Source organism: Lepidochelys olivacea (genome assembly GCF_965140295.1).
Source record: "Lepidochelys olivacea isolate rLepOli2 genome assembly, chromosome: 7".
Classification (NCBI taxonomy): Eukaryota; Metazoa; Chordata; order Testudines; family Cheloniidae; genus Lepidochelys; species Lepidochelys olivacea.
The window spans coordinates 21,639,356-21,655,138 of NC_140417.1; the positions used below are offsets into that span (position 1 = coordinate 21,639,356).

Sequence of the window (15,783 nt, forward strand, 5' to 3'; positions counted from 1 at the left end):
ACACATAGTCACCACTGTTACCATTTGATTCAAGCAGAGGGAATGTGGTGTGAAGACCTTGTTTCTCAGGAAACTGTTCAGGTTTGTAAGGAGATAAGCATGCTCAGTAAAAGCATTTTGGAACCGAAGGGAACAGAATAACTGGCACTAAACAGAACTGGTTCTTTAAAACATGAGTGCTCCTTTTATGGTGCAGAGCCAATGGAGCTAGGGAAGCTAGTTTTTACCGTGCTTTACAGATTATCTGCTAAATGATCAGCTATATGTTGATGGGAAGATTTTTATACCAAGAGATGATATAAGAGGCAGATAAAAGCTTGGTTTTCAGATCCTCAGGGTTTGGAGTAATGGCTGTTAGAAAAAATCACCATTTGAATTGCAAAAGGAACACATTTGATCCAGGAGTCACTGAGAGAGAGAATCAATACAGAACAGCATAAAATTTATTTACACAAAGTCATTCTAGTCTTTATTGCTAAAAGCTTTACAGCTTCTAACAGAAACATTTCTCAAATAGAGCACGCTTAACTTTAATCCATACACTGTTTTTCTTCCTCCTTTGGCTACTGATAAAAAACGCTGTGTTTAAATATGGGCCATACAATCCAAAGTGAGATTATATGGCTCCACAAGGATAAATTCCAACCTGGGAAATGGTGCCCTTCAAACATAAAAGATCAGTTGCTGGGTTCTGGCTGGGAGGGTGACTCCCACATGATGCTGGCTCTCTTGTACGTGAGGGGATGAAAAGGACAGTAGCATAAATCTTACACTGAAAGTCATGGGTCTTCAGGTGCAGAATGGCCCCCTAGATGTTTTGTTTAGTAGGGTTTTCTCATTATTTCATCCAATTCTTTATGGCCACATTCAATATCGAAAAAGAGAATTACAGTAAGACTGAAAATTCTGCAGGACAATACCCTAGCCACTGGGTTATGAGGTATTCAGGGGTGGAGCACTCCCAAGCTCTTCTGCTGAAGCTGTTCCACTGCACATACATGATTTGTCATTGGCACAGGGCATAGAAGCTGACTCTGGAAAATACTAGTGGCTGCGCCACCAAAAAGCTCAGGGAGGTGCTTGGGGGAGGGCGGAGAGGGGCGGCGGGGGGAGGGGCGGGGCCTCGGAAGAAGGGGCGGAGTGGGGGTGGGGCCTCGGGGCAGAGCACCCCAGGGAAAACTAGAAGTCGGCACCTGTGGCACAGGGTTTCAAACTTGGGTCTCCTACTTCCTAAGTGAGTTCCCTAGCCACCAGGCCAGAGAGTCAATTTCATTCTCTGGCCTATGACCATGGCAGTCTCTGAGCTACTCCTTCATATGAAAAATGAGGCTCGTTGTGACTGGTTCCTTTACAGCAAATCAGGTGTGCCCCTATGATGCCTTTGACCAAAGTTAAACACCATGCTATGGTTAAAAGTACAATCCCTCTGTTTGAAAGACAGTATTTGACCTTTCAATATCCACAAGAAATTCTCTGCTCCCTGAGGTTGGCTACTAAGGGCAACATTGTTCCCCAGTTTTATAAGCAGGATGCTCTAAGGGAAGCCTGGTGTTCTTCGTCATTCTTTCCCCTGAGGCTGTATCTTGGAGCTGCAAAATGCTGTCTAGAAGACCATGCTGTGATGCTGCTGCCCAAATTTGCTATTCCTTCCCCTCTCTACAAACACATCCTTTTTGTTACAAGGAGCACACTAGCCTCAATTAACTCACTATCTCTGTGTCATTTAAATGACCCGACGAGGAAAAGTAGACATCCTCAAGAATAGATTCCTGTGCATTTCAATACAATGCTGGCTCATAAGAACGAAGCCGAAAAGCAGGGATCGCAACCAGCACATGGGTGCTCATGAACCAAGACAAAACTAGTATGTTCACAGGAAGAGGGGAGAACATGCCCCATAAGGACCAGGCTGTGTCTAGCCCAACAGGGCAGTGTAAGAGCCAGGCTCCATCACAGCCCTTCTGTTTGGGGACGGGCATGCACTGTTTCCTGCATTACTGGGAGCGCAAATATTGGAAGCATGTGATGTCCTGGAGTTTCCCCCAGGTGCTGTAGCTCTGCTGGATCCAAACATGGGCCAGTCCCTAAATGGCACAATTTGGCCCTAATTCAGCAAGGTATTAAAGCACTGGCCTAACTTTAAGCATATGAGTAGTCCAATTGGCTTCAATGTTTGTAAGAGTACAGTGAAGTGAAGGGGAGACACCCCAAGCTGGAGGCACTTACTGAGTTAGGAATTCATTACATGGGGACGAGGGAAGAGAATGGTTTTGGAAAAAAAAAAAAAAAAAAGAATATGCTCTTTGGGGCAAGACTGTCTTTTTGTTCTGTGTTTGTAAAGTGCCTAGTGCACTGGGGCCCTGGTCCATGACTGAGCCTCTTGGGCACTATGATAATACAAATACTAAATAGTAACAATGAATAATCTGTCCTCCTCCCCACCTGTTTCACTGAAGTGTCTTTCCTGAGCTGCAGTCATTGCCAGAAACATACACAGAATACGATGTCAGTGTGAAATGCTTTGAAACACTGTCACAATAGGAACAATTTTCTCTAGGGAATGAAATCAGACTGCAAAGTTATTTTCTGTCTGCTGAAACATGAAAAGAATATGAATGAGATTACATCTGGCCCTGGGTATATAAGAGAGCAGAACCAGCCTTAACCAGATTCAGTTTTCCTTCAGTATCCTTCGAAGAAATTAAAAATCCCAAAGAAATCCTGAATCTGGCTAGATGTCTTATAAAAGAAACCACATTCTTGCCTAGCAGAAACAGCGTGCCTTTGATTATTTGGAAACACATGACTTAATCATCCCATTATGCATACCTTTTCTCAGCTGGTGCCAGAGCCTGAAAAAGACAGAGACAAGCATTAGATAAAACAACATGATTTCTAGCTAAAGAGATTGGAGTCAAAGGGTCCAACCCTGCATAGGGCTGAGCATCCTCAATGCCCATTGACTTCTCTGGGAGGTGTGGGTGCTTAGTACTTAGCAAGATTGGGCCTAAAGGGAGCCCTCTCCCCTGAACTGATACCAAGCTAGATAACTAAAAATCTTTATCTTCTTAAGTAACTTCCCTCCCTCAAACAAAGATCCACAACATGCAAAAAGACCCATGGGCAAAATGACTGGTGCTAACAAGTTTCAGAGTAGCAGCTGTGTTAGTCTGTATTCGCAAAAAGAAAAGGAGTACTTGTGGCACCTTAGAGACTAACCAATTTATTTGGGCATAAGCTTTCATGAGCTACAGCTCATTTCATCGGATGCATTCAGTGGAAAATACAGTGGGGAGATTTATATACATAGAGAACATGAAACAATGGATGTTACCATACACACTGTAAGAAGAGTGATCACTTAAGATGAGCTATTACCAGCAGGAGAGCGGAGCGGGGCGGGGTGGAAGGGGGAAACCTTTTGTAGTGATAATCAAGGTGGGCCAGTTCCAGCAGTTGACAAGAACCTCTGAGGAACAGTGGGGACCTAAAAGTGGCAATTTTTCAACAAAAAAACTTCAAAAACAGACTCCAAGGAGAGACTGCTGAATTGGAATTAATTTGCAAACTGGATACAATTAACTTAGGCTTGAATAGAGACTGGGAGTGGATGGGTCATTACACAAAGTAAAACTATTTTCCCATGTTTATCCCCCTCCTCCCCTCCGCTGTTCCTCAGCCGTTCTTGTCAACTGCTGGAAATGGTCCACCTTAATTATCACTACAAAAGGTTTTCTCTCCCCCCCCCCACCCCGCTCTCCTGCTGGTAATAGCTCATCTTAAGTGATCACTCTCCTTACAGTGTGTATGGTAACATCCATTGTTTCATGTTCTCTAGGTATATAAATTTCCCCACTGTATTTTCCACTGAATGCATCCGATGAAGTGAGCTATAGCTCACGAAAGCTTATGCTCAAATAAATGTGTTAGTCTCTAAGGTGCCACAAGTACTCCTTTTCTCTTTGGTGCTAACAAGTCACTGTTCACTCATTTTGCCTTGGCTGCAGCCCATCCCCCTGTTATTTGTCTGTATAGTGCCCACCTAGATTATGAGATCTTCAGGGAAGGGACCTGGTCTTCAAACCCTTTTGTAAAGCAGCGAGTGCACTGTTTGCACTATACAAATCATAAATAAATTAAAGAATAACTCCCCTTTCTCTACGCACAGGCTGCTAGTCAGTGACAACACACAACACGGTGCTTTGATTAACCGCAGGCACTTCATCAGCTGCGGTTAACACACGGAGCTACAATTTTTCCTGCTTGGAATACCTGGTATGCTCCCATCTGCAATGCCAGATCCTTTCCCTTGCTAGCCTTAGTGGTAGAGCACAGCTGAGATGCAACCAGGACCCAAGAGAAAAAGGCCCAAGAGAAAAAGTTTGCTGTATCCTTTAACCGCATTGTTGCTAAGAACATTGAGCTTCCTGGTCTCTGTGGCAACATGCTCTTTAGCACACATGACACATTCATGTTTATCGTGCTGTGTTATTGCATGAATGGGGAACTAGCAACTGGAACACATGGCTGCAAATCCCAGCTTCCTAATTCTTCTGCTCTATGCCATTATGTTTTGGCAGCCATTTTAACCAAATGACCTCAATTGCTAATGAAAAGAAATAATCACTTCTTTAAATCCAGTCGGGAATATCCACATGAGCATGAGCTCATGAAAGATGCCAGTTTGACAACACTGGAAACCTTATCATCTCTGCAAAGAGTAAGTACAACATAAGAAGCAGCAGGACAAACTTCCCATACAATACCCCTTGCTAATGTGCCTCAATCAGTAATCTGGTGATCTAAAAGGGAAAGGCTCTGTATCTCATTCCCAAGCTCCTACATTCAGTGCTTAGATGGTGTTTAAAGGCAACAGAATATCAAGGAGGGCTTAGTTCCCTGACACGTCATTCAGATGCAAAACGTGCAGAGTATGCCTAGTACTCAGGTGTTTATTGCAGATATCGTTAACAGTCTTTGCACATATTGGGCACAGGAAGAAACCAGTCCATTTACTGACAGAAGCAGCAATTACTCACAGGCTGCAGAGAACAGAAATAATCCCTACCTTTATGAACATTTAAAAAAAAAAAAAAAAAGCAAAGCTTCACAGCAGCATGGTTCTGAAAATGAACTGAATGACTTAACTAGCCCTGAGATCAGAGTTCTGTGTCTTTCACACAGGAATCATGAAGGGATCAATAGCACTCAATGCAGAGCAACAAGCTGCCTTTCTGATACTCATTTAGGTTTTGGTAACGTTATCAGTTCTAGCTGCGCACATGCAGAATCCCGAACTCAGAGCTGGCAGTTTTCAACAAGAGCATTTTGTTTTTTAAATGCATGTATTTATCATTTTGAAGCCCATACATGCCTCCAGCCCAGGATTTTGGATTTCAAATCATTTTGATATTTAAAATGAAAAGCATTTCAGTTCAACTTTCAATTACAATGTGGAAGGGCTGCAGAAAAGCCTCTTTGCAAGCATTGCTGCAACAGTTGAAACCAGAAGAAGTCCTCTTGCTAACAGGTTATAGCTGCTGGATTTGAACACATAGGAGTCTGGGGAAAAGAGCTTTAGTTTGGAACTCTTTCCCCTTTTGGTCTGAAAGAACCCAAATCTGTTGATCCTCTCCACACAATGTAAATCCCCTTTATTTGAGCAGACTCTCTATGTTAGTTACATGGTACCCATTACTGCAGTATCTAAACACCTCATTGCTTTAATGTATTTCTTCTCACAACAACCCTGTGAGGTAGGGCAGGCCTATATTATCCCCATTTTATAGGTGGGGAACTGAAGCACAGACATACTAAGTAACTTGCTGAGGATTACACAGGTAGTTTATAGCACGGCAGATAACTGAACCCTGTTCCCTTCAGTGGTAGGTTAGAACCCTACCCACTGCTCCATCACTCCCACATAAGTACATTTGTTATTTTTAACAGCTAATGTTGAGGTTGAGTCATTTCGTTTTGATTGATATTGGCTCCCCTGTTCTTGCATGTTTCCAGTAAACACGCCCAGATAGATTATTACAGATAAACAGCAAGAGTGCTATGAATCAAATGAATTACTGACTCCAGGACCAGTAAACATCCACTACAATCAGAATGATCCTGCAAATAGGTGCCAAGCCAATTCATACCACCTCAACAGCAATCCCTGTAACCAGTGAAGCTGGAGCTCTGCTGGACCCCAAAGGGAATTTGTCCAATCTGTGTCAGCAGGGACAAGGGTGGCATTGCATGGATCATTGTCTAAGGGAAATGGGTTTTAAATTGGAGAAACACAATCTTCAGGGAGTCAGACAGGAAGCACTCTGGGGTTCTTAAAAAATCTGAACATGCGTAACATCAATACCACGAGCCATATTTTCAAAGCAGAAATTCTGGTCATGAAAGTCTTTGGAACATATTCCCAATGATAAATGCGTCTTTCCCCCCCTTGTTTATCACATACCTCAGGTGGAGGAGTAGGAATCATTTTTTCTGCTGGCACAGAGAGGGAAAAAAAATAGAAAAATAAGCAAGAGCCAACACGACAAAAGATTTTATAATCTCTAGCTATTAATGTTACTTGTACGTTTCTTCTGCCTTTGCATTTGTGCCCTGTCTCGTGTTCCCCAGCATATCACTCACAATAGTGCAGACACTGGCCTGACCTTTTAGAAACATAAAGCACTGAGTGTGTTACTCTCCATATAAAACAAATGGCATTTTTGCTCATGTTAACACAAAAATAGGGATGGGCCCAAAAAAACCTGAATTTAGGATTGAAATCCAAACATAGAGATGAATTTTGCAGCTGGTCCATATTTTTATAATGGACTGAAATAAACATCTGGAATGAAACACCCGTGAAGTTTGGGGTGCTTGAAAATCCTGATCCAAATTTTTCATCTTGCGACCACCTCTACTCTGACCCCCTCTAATACAAAATGTCAGTGATTCTACATGTACAAGTGCATTTGAATCTCTCCAAACATGAGATGCGAGCCAGCCAACTGGCCTATCCAGGAAAATAAGTAGTTTGCTGCTGCAACACTACACACAAAAATGGGGTGGGAGATGAAGAGTGGTGGACCTCATGCCCTTCGGAGGCTATTACTGAAAGCTCTACCTTCAGGAGATAAAAGGGGATTAACCCAGGGAAGACACAGGTAGACAACATGTAAGCACTTGAACAACTCAATACAACATTAGTCCAGGCAGGAGTCTATTAACAGTGTCTGATGGAAGCAACTGTATTATTTATTAAACTGACAAGTTCAATCGGCTGCTTTTATACCAGTATAAAGAGAGCTATTGTACTTTCATGTCCTTTTAAACACAGAGAATAAAGTGTTCCCTGGAGTGCTTTCATGAGCTGCCTTCGATTAAGAGTTCTTAGAACATTTGATATTGTCAGAGATCAGCTTGCCAGAACCCCAAGTGGATTTGCAGCTTTCACAAAAGAAATGAGGATGACAGCAATTATAATTAAAAGTAGGCTGGAGAATGAAGGACCTTACCTGATGTGTACTTTACTTACTGTACCTAAAGGCTAGGCTGTCAAACATGGGGGAACTAACCTGCTTTTACATCGTTGGCAGAAATGTCAGAATTGGCATCATATTATCAGTGACTGATGCCAAGATGTTATTTCTCTTCTCAAAGTGCTAATTTTGGTGAGATGTTTGTGCTGCTTTCTAGAATGTCAGCAATACAAAGGAACGGAGTAGTGCCTAACTCTGAGAAGTAGACAGTCCATGACATATGTCAGAGCTTACATGGAGGTGTAAATTATCAGAATAAGACTAAAGGAGTACTTGTGGCACCTTAGAGACTAACCAATTTATTTGAGCATAAGCTTTCGTGAGCTACAGCTCACTTCATCGGATGCATCCGATGAAGTGAGCTGTAGCTCACGAAAGCTTATGCTCAAATAAATTGGTTAGTCTCTAAGGTGCCACAAAAAAGTACTCCTTTTTGCGAATACAGACTAACACGGCTGTTACTCTGAAACCTGTCAGAATAAGACTAAGTATTTCACATCCCATGTTTTAAAATACAAAAGGAAATGCCTTTGCACAATATCTCCGATCTACAAAGCACTATGCAATTTGGATCCTGGCTACCTTAGCCACTGTCACCTTAGCCACTGTCTTTCTCATCATGTTTTATCCCAATGGTTAAGATCAGCAGGGGTGCATCAGCTAGCAAATCCTAGATAAAAGGTCTGGGAGCTGGTGCAATGGGGTTCTCAGTAACAGGCTTTTGACTCTGGAGTTTGTTTTCCTCATTGGCCTGACAGAGCCTGAGTTGGACTAAGACTTGCTTCCTTATGTCATTTTAGATCCTGATGTATGTGATTTGATACTTTTGTGCACACACCAAGAGGTGCATTTTATAAACTGTAAAATAATAATTAGTTATTTAGGGTGGATAAAGGATGTTAGTTCCAATAGCATTTGCGCTGAATTTTGACAGTGATACCATTAATGCAAAAAAAAAAAAAAAAAAAAAAAAGGGAACATTATTCTGGGATGTATTAGCAGGAGTGTTGTAAGCAAAATATGAGAAGTAATTCTTCAGCTCTACCCCACGCTGATTAGTCCTCAACTGAAGTATTGTGTCCAGTTCTGGGTGCCACATTTCAGGAAAGATGTGGACAAATTGGAGAAAGTCCAGAGAAAAGCAACAAAAATGATTAAAGGTCTAGAAAACATGACCTATGAAGGAAGATTGAAAAAATTGGATTTGTTTAGTCTGGAAAAGAGAAGACTGAGAAGGGACATGATAACAGTTTTCAAGTACATAAAAGGTTGTTACAAGGAGGAGGGAGAAAAATTGTTCTTCTTAACCTCTAAGGACAGGACAAGAAGCAATGGGCTTAAATTGCAGCAAGGGCAGTTTAGGTTGGACATTAGGAAAAACTTCCTAACTGTCATTGTGGTTAAGCACTGGAATAAACTGCCTGGAGAGGTTGTGGAATCTCCATCATTGGAGATTTTTAAGAGCAGGTTAGACAAAAACCTGTCAGGGATGGTCTAGATAATACTTAGTCCTGCCATGAGTGCAGGGGACTGGACTAGATGACCTCTCGAGATCCCTTCCAGTCCTGTGATTCTATGAAAAGAAATTTCTATGCTGTCATGGAACTTTCTGAAAATCTGAATGCCACCGTTATCCCATACTTCTAGATAACAGATCAATAGAAATGTATACCATCTACTTTGAAGCCAGAAAACTAACTTTAGGAAGCACCAAATCCATTGGGGACATAGAGACACAAGTCCCCTTCATAAATATCTTATTTTTTCTAGAATATCATAACTCTCAGTATATAAGCCTAGCAGAATCAGAGCTTTCATTGCAGCTCCATTAAGCTCACTCCAGCTGGACCAGCAGTTGCTGAGCACCATCATGCTTTCTGCATCCGCTCTGGAAGATTAGTCTGCTACTTTTGCAGCACACCCTGCAGACTCTGGCCAGACTCTGATCTCAGGAATAGCTGAGTAAAGCCAGAGTAACTCTATTAAGCTCAAATACATGGAGTTACTCTGAATTTACACTGTTAATAAGCTCTGAATTTTGCCCCACATCAAACCCAGTTCTCTCGTTTGCTGCTGCCAGGCGCTTACTGGTAACATAGAAAAATAAGTATTTTATGATGGGGCCTTTTCAGCCACGAGGTTTGAATTTCATGACCTGACTACTTTCCCCCACCCCAATTTCAGTAATAAAGGCAAACAGAGCTGAATGGGATGCTTTGCCTTTGTTCAATTATATTCCCCTTTAACCTTTTATTTCTCCTCTAATTCAAACCCTTGTGGAATACAATGACCTAGTTCTTTGAAAAAGAAGGTACAATCAATTCATTCATGGGCATTAGCCAATAGGGGTGCTCACAAGAGCACAAAGAGTGAAGGATCCCCTGCTCCAAGCTTCATTTCTGAATGTGCAATAGGCTGTTGCCAAATAACTGAATTTTTCTGTAATATAAATATTTGTAAATGTAATCTCCAGTCTGCCCCCGCTTTATCCCCACTGACTCTAATGGGCCTCATGGTCAGCGTTCAAGATCAGTAATATAGAAAGAAAAGGAGTACTTGTGGCACCTTAGAGACTAACCAATTTATTTGAGCATAAGTGAGCTGTAGCTCACGAAAGCTTATGCTCAAATAAATTGGTTAGTCTCTAAGGTGCCACAAGTACTCCTTTTCTTTTTGCGAATACAGACTAACACGGCTGTTACTCTGAAACCAGTAATATAGAAAGATTTGGCTTTAGAACAAAGTTTAAAAACAAGCAGGGCCTTTGCTCCACCTTCAGGTCAGTGAAGGACATTGCATGGCAACAATGTTTCGACAAATATTTGGCTGAAGAATTAATACAGCTCTTGGGAGGGCAAAGGCATTTGTTGGAAACTTCTAAAACACTAATATTCTTAGTCAATGAAACAGACCATTCCTGGTTCAAAAACAGAGTGACAAATTTACTAAACACTGGTCGTTAAATTCGGCCCCATTTATGCACCTGACAATCACATTGGAGACAACAGGTTGTAAACCAAGAGAAATTTAGAAAGAATACATCATATTTCAACAAATCTGAGGCCCTTTAGAATTTCACAGTTGCCACATGTCCACTTCATGGCTGTCACTAGACTCCACTATGGTCATTCAGAACATCCCAGCAACAGTGGAGATAACAGAATACAGATTTTCCTGCTCCAAAAGCACAGGCCCCTACCGCCTGAACTCATAGAGACCCTTCTTTAGCTGTTAGCACTATAGGGTCTGACTGTAACACTGAACAGTCCTGCTTCCATTGTGGCAATGACTTGGGATAGAGAGCTGTTAAAATCATCTAGATTTGTCAGTAAACTGCTGATATTGGCACCTGCTCCTATCTCTTGCTGTCACTGGGAGAGCAGGGGAGCTATGTGGAGAAGGTGCTCTGGCTGCATCACTCTGGTTAGAGTTCTTGAAGGATTGCCCTAGGACTTGAAAGTCTTGTCTATATGGGGAGTTATTCTGTAATAAGAATTCCAGGTTAACTCCCTGTGCGGACACTCTTATTCTGGAATAAGAGTGTTTTATTCTGAATGAGATTAGATTCCAAAATGGATTAAGAGTTCCTTATTCATAAATGGATTAAACCAGTTCAGAATAAGGCACTCTTATTCTGCAATAAGAGCATCCACACATGTAGTAAATCAAGAATAGTTAATCCACACCCTATTTTATTCCAGATTAATTTTCATGTGTAGATAAACACTTAATCAGGGACACTCCAAGGAGTCCTCCTAAGAGTCTAACTATAGAGATCCTGCCTACAGCATATTTTCCAGCTCATCCAAAACTATAGATATGTGGCTAGGCAATATGATATATAGAGTGGAGCTAAGTAGGCATTCACTCTAGCCATATTTCTATGACTGTGGGCAGTTGAGGACCATGCTTTAGGAATGTCTGCTATTGTCAGGCAGTACACTGTGGGGGAGATGAGGAAAATCAAGGAGGGGGAAAGGTTAGTGAGGAAACCCTGGGGAGCCAAAGAAAAGCAGGGGCAGGGTAGATACTTGGTAGGGGGGCAAAAGAGAAAGTGTGCAAATAAGTCACTGTATGTTCAAACATCCAAATTACATCACTGTATGATGTATAAGGCTCCAGATTTCTGGGCCTGCAGTCTTATCAGGTATGATGATATTCAACAATTTATACTGTTTATTTAATTATAAAAGAATTTTAGTTCCTATAAGGTTTATCATGAGCTATTTGATTCATTACTGCAAAATGTTTATTGGGATCACATTGTGAAAAAGAGAATGTTAATGTCTACCATTTCAAGTGCAAACTTATAATAGAGTTGGAATATCTGACCTCACCTATAGGAACAGCTGAATGGGCCCGGGAGACAGTCTTGGGGTCTCTAGCCATCATGGCGTTCTGATTTAAAAAAAATAAATCAACATTTTTCTTTTTTTAATAAACAAGCGGGGAGATACACTACAGTAGGTTGGCCAAACTTTACCCAGCACAGACCACAAGAGCCTCAGCACAGTAACCTATGTGTATTAAATGGGGCAGATTGTAGCTGTCTGACAATTAGTACAGAGGTCTGTGGAGACTACAGGTTCAAGCATGTAATACTCCACTTGAATACTGGGACCTTGCACTGTTAATCTGCCAAGTTTGTTAATATTAGCTACAGAATTTCTCTCTCTTCCCCCAATTTTATTGGCATGGGCAATTCTGGAAAAATCTGCGAGATAGCCTGATTCACATGAAAACATTAATAATTTGTTTAATAAATCTGACTTAAGATTTGTATTTAGCAAAACTTGATTCTCTTCTGAGTTATCATCTTATAGAATCACCAATTTAAAGGAGGCTTCTGTGTATTATTAATATTCATGAGTTTTCTGAATGAATAAAAAACTTCCACTGTGAAACTGGAATCTAAATTGATCACCGAGCTCTGCCATCCTGCCATCCAACAGCAGTTGAGGTAAACTGGTAACATTTTTGGGAGAGCACCTATGTTTGCAACAACAGGTACCTGCATCTCTGAGGAAAATCTTTTATGTTTTGGAGTACGTGTCTTTCTCAGACCAGCACCTTCTGAACTGGATAATTTCCTGGGCACAAGCTTCTAAATCATAATTAAAATAAGGCAAGTTTAAGAACATATTATATAAGAGCAAACTCCACAAGTAGGGAAACACCCTGTTTAGTAGCAAGGAATATATTTTTAAAATCATATTAAATTGCTATGGGTTTTTATTAGAGATGGGCCCAATCAGAACCTGAGATCTGAACCCCTCAGTTTTGGGGATGCTCAAAATCCAAATCTGAATTTGGAATTTTGTGAGTTGAGCCCATCTGTAGGCTATTACTCACAACCAACTATGTTAAAAGATCATTAAGGTTGCAAAGGCAAGCACTCAAAGTTAGAATATACCAAAATTAAGGTTGTCTGTGTGACCCAATCTGGCTTCCTTGTACATTTGCATTATAATACAGTCTTTAATTGCATGATCACATACTATGCCATTTTTTTCCACAAGGCCCCTGCCTCATTCAGTGCACAGAATTCATGGTGCTCATGAAGATGAGCAGTTATTTAATATTTTATGTTCTCCGAGTCCTTACTGCTTAAAGTGTGGCACTAGGACTTATTTACTGCACACTGTTCACATCCTATTCCTCCTGGACTTTTCTATGGCACTTATCATTAATGTATCTTAGCTACCAATTTTAGGATTGTTGTAAGAACTTAATAAAAACCCTTCAGAAATAGTAATCACTGTTTATGACATGCGTCATTGTGAATGCCCCACTAATACCAACTGTAGCATTTATGGTGATGGAGAATACCTTTTCTTTGCCGGATGGAAATCTGTCGCTCTTTGAAGATTTTTTCTTCCTTTTTTCAGAACCTTCAGAACAGGGACAACAAGAACCTGTAATGTGACTTGTTTCTGTGAGGATTGTCTGTGTGGGCATGAGTGCGTGGATCAGGAAAGAGAAAGCAGAGCTGAACTGTGCACTGAGTACTTGTGACACCTTAGAGACTAACCAATGTATTTGAGCATGAGCTTTCGTGAGCTACAGCTCACTTCATCGGATGCATACCGTGGAAACTGCAGAAGACATTATATACACACAGAGACCATGAAACAATACCTCCTTCCACCCCACTGTCCTGCTGGTAATAGCTTATCTAAAGTGATCATCAAGTTGGGCCATTTCCTGGATTTGTGCTGGAAATGGCCCAACTTGATGATCACTTTAGATAAGCTATTACCAGCAGGACAGTGGGGTGGGAGGAGGTATTGTTTCATGGTCTCTGTGTGTATATAATGTCTTCTGCAGTTTCCACGGTATGCATCCGATGAAGTGAGCTGTAGCTCACGAAAGCTCATGCTCAAATAAATTGGTTAGTCTCTAAGGTGCCACAAGTACTCCTTTTCTTTTTGCGAATACAGACTAACATGGCTGTTACTCTGAAACCTATGCACTGAGTGTTGAAGAAGCGCTCTATGTAAGCTCGAACCAACAGAAGTTGGTCTAGTAAAAAAGATATTACCTCACCCACCTATCTCTCTCATATCCTGGCACCAACAACGCTTCAACAACACTGCTGAGTGAATAACAGATCCAGAAGGCATTTTTCAAATATGGGGCAAATCCTGCTCCTTACTCATATATGTACTCCCACTGAAGTCAGGTCTTGCATGAGTAAAGCAAGGAGAATTTGAACAATGCTCATGCTCCACCTCTAATCAAGTACTTACATATTAGTATAATAATAATTTTCCCTTTTGTAGCATCTTCCATCAGATCTCAAAACACTACCAACATGAATGAATTAATCCTCATAACACTTCATATAAGCATTATGTATCCATTTTACAGACAGAAAAGTTGAGGCACAGACAGTTTAAATGACTTGGCCATGGCTATCAGGAAGTCAGTGGCAGACCCAAGAATAGAGCTCAAGACCCTGGACCTGCACTATGAAAGTCAATGTAAGTTTTGCCTCTGATAAGAGTAGGCTCATGCCTGGGGAGAATATCTGTAGAACTATGATATACAATAAAAGCCAACAATAAAAGAAGACTTTTAATACCTGTTTTTCTCTTCATCTGTAAAGTCTGAGTTTTGTCCAAACAGAAATCTCCCTCTGTTAGAAGATTTTTTCTCTCCTTGTCTGTTTCTTCACTGACTTGCTGCTGTTCAGTGCTTGGGATTTGCTGTAGCAATTCTGTATCAGTGGATTCACTCTCAGCTTCAGCAACCTGAACAAAAATAAAGCAGGCAGGTGTTGGTTGTTAGGGGGAGGAAAATGCCCAGTTAAAAAAAATCCCTCTCTTATCCCTTATTTTTGAAACTATCAGCTTGCAACATGGCAAATCCAGTCAGTACTGATTAAGGGCAAAATCCTCCTTTCAGAACCACATTGTGGATCTTGCCTTCAGTATTCTGTGGTCTCTATCACTGTGGATCACACTGTCAGGAGTTCCTATGCATAAGGAAAGCCCAATAAGCAAACTGAGATCTGTTATATGGAGATGAAATAAAAATATTTGCCCTAAATCCAGGCAATTAGAACAATATTCCATTAAAAAAGTCTTTGGCTGCCTTTCCATAACTCTCTACAATGCTGCTTGTAAAACCCACAGCTGTATCACAGACTCATGCCCTTTAAGGTCAGAAGGGACCATTGTGATGATCTAGTCTGACCTCCTGCACATTGCAGGCCACAGAACCTCACCCACCCACTCCTGTAATAGACCCCGAACCTCTGGCTGAGTTACTGACATCCTCAAATCATGGTTTAAATACTACTAGTTACAGATTATTCATCATTTACATTAGTTTAAACCTGCCAGTGACCCATGCCCCATGCTGAAGAGGAAGGCAACCAACCCGCGCCCCCAGGGTCCCTGCCAGTCTGATCCGGGGGAAAATTCCTTCTTGACCCCAAATATGGCAATCAGTTAGACCCTGAGCATATGAGCAAGAACTACCAACCAGACATCTGGGAAAGAATTCTCTGGAGTAACTCAGAGCCCTCCCCATATAGCGTCCTGTCTCCAGCCATTGGGGATTTTTGCTACTGGCAGTCACCAATGGGCCACATGCCAACATAGGCAGTCCCATCATACAATCCCCTCCATAAACTTATCAAGATCAGTCTTAAGGCCGGTTAGGTTTTTTGCCCCTACTGCTCCCCTTGGAAGGCTGTTCCAGAACTTTACTCCTCTGATGGTTAGAAACCTTTGCCTAA

At 41.4% G+C, this 15,783-nt stretch overlaps 1 protein-coding gene across 1 annotated transcript in view; it reads right to left on the reverse strand.

Annotated features, from left to right (window-relative positions):
• LOC311523331 (uncharacterized protein C3orf22 homolog) overlaps nucleotides 1-15,783 on the reverse strand; it is a 93,803-nt gene that overhangs the window by 20,428 nt on the left and 57,592 nt on the right. The window contains exons 23-28 of the mRNA XM_084633201.1: nucleotides 14,623-14,791; nucleotides 13,368-13,429; nucleotides 12,550-12,642; nucleotides 11,876-11,936; nucleotides 6,464-6,495; nucleotides 2,830-2,852 (exon numbers count right to left, since the gene is read on the reverse strand). Coding sequence (XP_084489327.1) covers nucleotides 2,830-2,852; nucleotides 6,464-6,495; nucleotides 11,876-11,936; nucleotides 12,550-12,642; nucleotides 13,368-13,429; nucleotides 14,623-14,791 — 440 coding nt within the window. The remainder of the gene's footprint in view (nucleotides 1-2,829; nucleotides 2,853-6,463; nucleotides 6,496-11,875; nucleotides 11,937-12,549; nucleotides 12,643-13,367; nucleotides 13,430-14,622; nucleotides 14,792-15,783) is intronic.